The sequence below is a fragment of the Nansenia antarctica genome (genome assembly GCF_963989245.1).
Source record: "Nansenia antarctica genome assembly, contig: SCAFFOLD_329, whole genome shotgun sequence".
NCBI lineage: Eukaryota > Metazoa > Chordata > Actinopteri > Argentiniformes > Microstomatidae > Nansenia > Nansenia antarctica.
The window spans coordinates 28,089-32,500 of NW_027662521.1; the positions used below are offsets into that span (position 1 = coordinate 28,089).

General features: G+C 51.4%; 1 protein-coding gene across 1 annotated transcript in view; it reads right to left on the reverse strand.

Moving 5' to 3' along the window:
- Positions 1-351: 351 nt before the first annotated feature.
- LOC308175578 (BAH and coiled-coil domain-containing protein 1-like) overlaps positions 352-4,412 on the reverse strand; it is a gene marked incomplete at its 5' end in the record, with an annotated part of 30,302 nt that continues 26,241 nt past the window's right edge. Inside the window, 5 exons of the mRNA XM_080551219.1 lie at positions 352-1,256; positions 1,393-1,629; positions 1,799-3,186; positions 3,973-4,104; positions 4,301-4,412. The exon at positions 4,301-4,412 is cut by the window's right edge and continues 5 nt beyond it. Coding sequence (XP_080407345.1) covers positions 1,047-1,256; positions 1,393-1,629; positions 1,799-3,186; positions 3,973-4,104; positions 4,301-4,412 — 2,079 coding nt within the window. The remainder of the gene's footprint in view (positions 1,257-1,392; positions 1,630-1,798; positions 3,187-3,972; positions 4,105-4,300) is intronic.

Consider the following 4,412-nt stretch of genomic DNA (forward strand, 5'->3'; position numbering starts at 1 on the left):
TGAGGTCTAGACTAGAGACCAACACAAGCACACACATGCACACACACACACACACACACTCACACACACACACACACACACACACACACACACACACACACACACACACACACACACTAAAGCACTATTTACTCTGAGCTCATCAAGTACCAAATGGGGCCACTATAGATAGCGATTCTCCTCTCACACATACCCACACACACACACACACACACACACACACACACACACACACACACACACACACACACACACACACACACACACACACACACACACACACACACACACCTCAGAACTACAGTGTTTTTGGTCCTATTGGGATTTCTTAATCCTGTCGTCGTTCATCAGACCAGTGTGGCCAGTAAGACCATTACAACCAGTGTGGGGAAAGAAAGGCCTCTCCTTTCAGTATAGTCTCTCTCTCTCCCAATCTCTCTTACATGAGTCTCTCTCTAACAGACCACCTGAGTGAAAGAGTGTAGAAAGACTCTGTTTCAGAAGGTCCTCCCTCCGATTGACTCCAGTGCTAAAATGTAATAACAGATTCCACTGGGGCCCAAAGTGCTGCTGACTCTGGGGTAAGTTTACTAGTAAGTCTACACAGACTTAGATTGGTGTCCTCGCCTCGAATCCAAAAGATGCAGGGATTTGCTCCTTCTGTTTTTTTTCCTTTATTTTCATTCACCAGTTTCTATTCCACAAAAGGACAGCACTCAGCTGCATTGGGAGTTCACAACCAGTTAGGACCCTGAGCCAGTCCAGGGTTGTCCTTCTCTCCGGGCTCTGCTGGATCCGAACTGGACTGAACCAGTCTGGACTGACACCAGTGCCAGTGCTCTACAGCCATCGTGGTGGATAACACAGCATCCACACAGGGTTGTTTCATTCTCTGACACCAGCACCAGCTGGATGAAACGTCTCGTCTCCAGGGCTAGCCTCTAACCATGAATGGATAGCTCTTTGCTGTCCCTTCACCAATGGCTTCCACTCAGGAGATCAACTCAGGAGAGGTCGGCCATCTTTGTTGTTCCTCTCCAAGGTTGTTAGGAGACAATGGCCACTCCCTCTGCGCTAACCAGCTGGCCTGTGGTTGGCTCATAAGTTCCAGCCTGGTAGAACAGGTCCTGAGCCCCGCCCCCTGGCTTCTGTCGGCGAATCAGGTGCTCATATTCTCCGCGGCTGACCACCTGGCATCGGTGGGAGATGGTCTGAACGTCGTTCTCATCCTCATGGCTCGACTGGTACAGAGCATGCTGGGTAGAGGGGAGAGGTTCCTGTTAGCGTTTCCCCCCAAAAATCCAATAATAATAATTAAAAGATTTGTGCAAAGTGCTAAATTGTTATCGTTGCAGGTTATAAGAAAGTGTCCCTCATGTCTTCCTGCCTTACCTTGCCGTCACGGTGCCTCTTGCCCAGGCGGGTCTCCTCGGGGTGGTAGAACCACTTAACCCGGACCACCATGCTGGAGCTCCAGGACTCCCACAGACTCTCCACCCGACCCACGTAGGGCAGCTGGGGCCGGCCGGGAGACAGGAACACAGCACAGTCCCCCACGTGGACCGTCTCACGCCCCCGCACGATGGCCTTGTAGAACAGCTTACGGGCTTTACCTTTCAGACCTCGTCTCTGTGTGGAAAGAATGGGGGGGAGGGGGGAGGGGATGAGATGTTGAGATAAGGCTTCCTCTTTCAGATTCTACAAGAAAACTTCAGACGGAATGACATCAAATGGCATTTTCACCCACAGTCATGTCAGAAATAAGCCACGATGGTCATAATTGTGTCTAGTATCTCACCTGTGTGGGGTTCCCAGACCATTTCCACAGCTGGCGGCCAGGCAGGAGGGCAGCCATATTGGGCAGGGGGTCTGGTGATGACATCCTCTGTCTTTTGGCTGAGGAGTCCTTGGCAGGTTTGGACTGAGAGGTCACAGGGGTCAGGTTTGGAGTGTGTGTGTGTGGAGGTTCTTCTCTCCTCTTGGTTTGGGTTTTGGCTGTGCTACTGTTGGCCCTCCCCTTTGACATGTTCTCCCTCCTGTCCACGACCCTCTCACCTCTCACCTTTGAACCCATGACAGCCATGGCTGCTTTGGCCACGTAGGCATGAGGGGGCCCAGAGGCTGAGGGGTTAGGCTTGGTGGAGGGGTCAGGCTTGGACAGGTCAGAGGTCATGCTCTGTCTGTGTTTGTGTTTGTCCTGCTGGAGCAGTGCACGGCGGAGAAGGACAGAGGACGACTCTTCATCGGAGGAATACGAAGAGTCGTTGTCTGAAGAACAAAGGGAGGAGGAAGAGAGGGAGCCGGAGGAGGAGGAGGAAGAGGAGGAGGAGGAGGAGCACACGGAGAGCCGGGAGAGAAAACGCCCCGCTCCTGCTGATCCACCGCGCAGCGGGACCGTCGTCCTACGCCGAACTTCATCATCCTCGTCCTCATCCTCGTCAAGCTCGGAGTAGGAGCTGGGGCAGTCACTGGGACAGTCCAGACCAAACTCTGTCCCTAGTCCTCCAAGACCAGAGGAGGGGAGCCCCTTTCTCAGAGCTGGTGCCCCCTTGAGGAGAAGCTCAGACCTGGCCCCTCCACCCTCTCCTCCAGCTCCTCCCTTCTTGCCATCCTTCACCAGGAGCGTAGGGTTGATGTACCTAAGGAGTGCTGCCCCTCCCTCCCCTGTAGAAGGACCCTTGTGTCCCCTCCCACCCCCGAGGCGTAGCAAGGCTTTCCCATTCTTAGTTTTGGGAGAGGTCACGCCCTCGTGGTCCAGCTTGACCAGGAACTGCTTCCTGTCCCTGTCTCCCGACTTCCTGCTAGAAAGCGTTGTCATGGGGACATCCCTAAGCCCGTGAGGCGTTACCGTGGTAACTGACCGGGTCCCAGCTCCGCTTCCAAAGGTGGTGTAACCGTTGGCGATGCTGCTGAAAGAGTCGACAGCAAAGGGGGAGCTGAACATTCCCTTGGGGGGTGTAGGAGGGGCAAGAGGGTGAGTAGCGGGCCGATGGAACACCCCCAGGTCTCGCACCCTCCTCTGGGTCTTACGGGAAGTCCCGTTGAACAGGAAGAAGTCCACGGGAGGTCTCTTTCTGGACGGAACAGATGCTGGCCAGCTCAAAGAGGAAGTGTTGTTCTTGGTGACGCTCTCTGATGATGACATGGAACTCTTGGCCTCTGAGTGGATCTTCTTAGGACGTCCAACTGGAAGAAGAAACAAAGTAAAGAATGGCACAGAGAGAGAGAGAAAGAAAGAATTTAATAAATCTTTGCACTGGGTAAAATGGCTTTGCTCTGAAAGAGAGACTGAAAACAAAACAAATACAGATTGTATCTATTAAACCTTAATTTGCATAATCTTAATTCAAATAATTGAGAATGTTGAGACTGAAGATGTTTAAATGTGAGTTTATGAGTCTGTGTGTAATTTATTGGTTCCTAATATGACCTGAGAGCACTCTGAACATTGGCAGTTGAAGCAGTGCTGATGTAAATGGGGCCAACTTGAGGAAATTAGTGGGCCATAGTGAGTGAGGGCGTAGAGCTGGTCTGACCAGTATCTCTTGTACAGGTGGGCCTCTCAGGCTGTTTGGCTGCAGGGTACGGCGTCTGACTGGGGCTAAGCTGATGAGTGATGACATGGCTTGCTATCCATTTCTCATCTGACTAATGCTGTTCTGCAAGCATCAATCTTAAACCAACGGGAAAGACAGGCACCGTCTAATTAGAAGATTACATGCCAATCTTTCTCACACGTTTGGGATTGAGGCCTGCAAAGTGGGTATAATGGGTTCTACAGAACAGGTGGAATGGGATATGAATCAAACCAAATTCTAGAGTCTCGACCATTTGAAGTAAAGTTAAAGTTTTTTTACAAACTTTAATTTAGGGTTATACTGTGCCTTTAACTACACCTAAGCGATTCATATAATGCTGGTCTAGTGGTCTGTGATGGGTTGGTTGCTGGTTTATAGTGGTCTGATCCATTACCTGGCCGCTTTTCCTGGATCCTTCCTCCTGCATTGGCTGTTCTCTCTGTGGGCGTGTCTCTACGCTCCTGGGTGGAGCCACGGCGAACACGACGACCAGGTGAGACAAGAAGGGCTGGAGAGGGCTCCGCACCTGAGAGAGAGAGAGAGAGAGAGAGAGAGAGGGGGAGGGGGGGGAGAGAAAGGGAGGGAAAGAGAGAGAGAGAGGGGGAAATTATTATTATTTTAGGCAAGAGGCTGAATTTCATTCATTCATTCATTCATTCATTCATTCAATCATTCATTCATTCATTCATTCATGCTGTTTTCTTTCCTACACGTTTACTCACAGTGGATCTGGTACGCTGAGGGCAGCAGTCGGACGTTAGGGAGGGAGATCCTCCCTCTGTCTCCATCATCAAACTCCACCATCACACTCCCCTCCTTCTCCTCCTCGCCTGG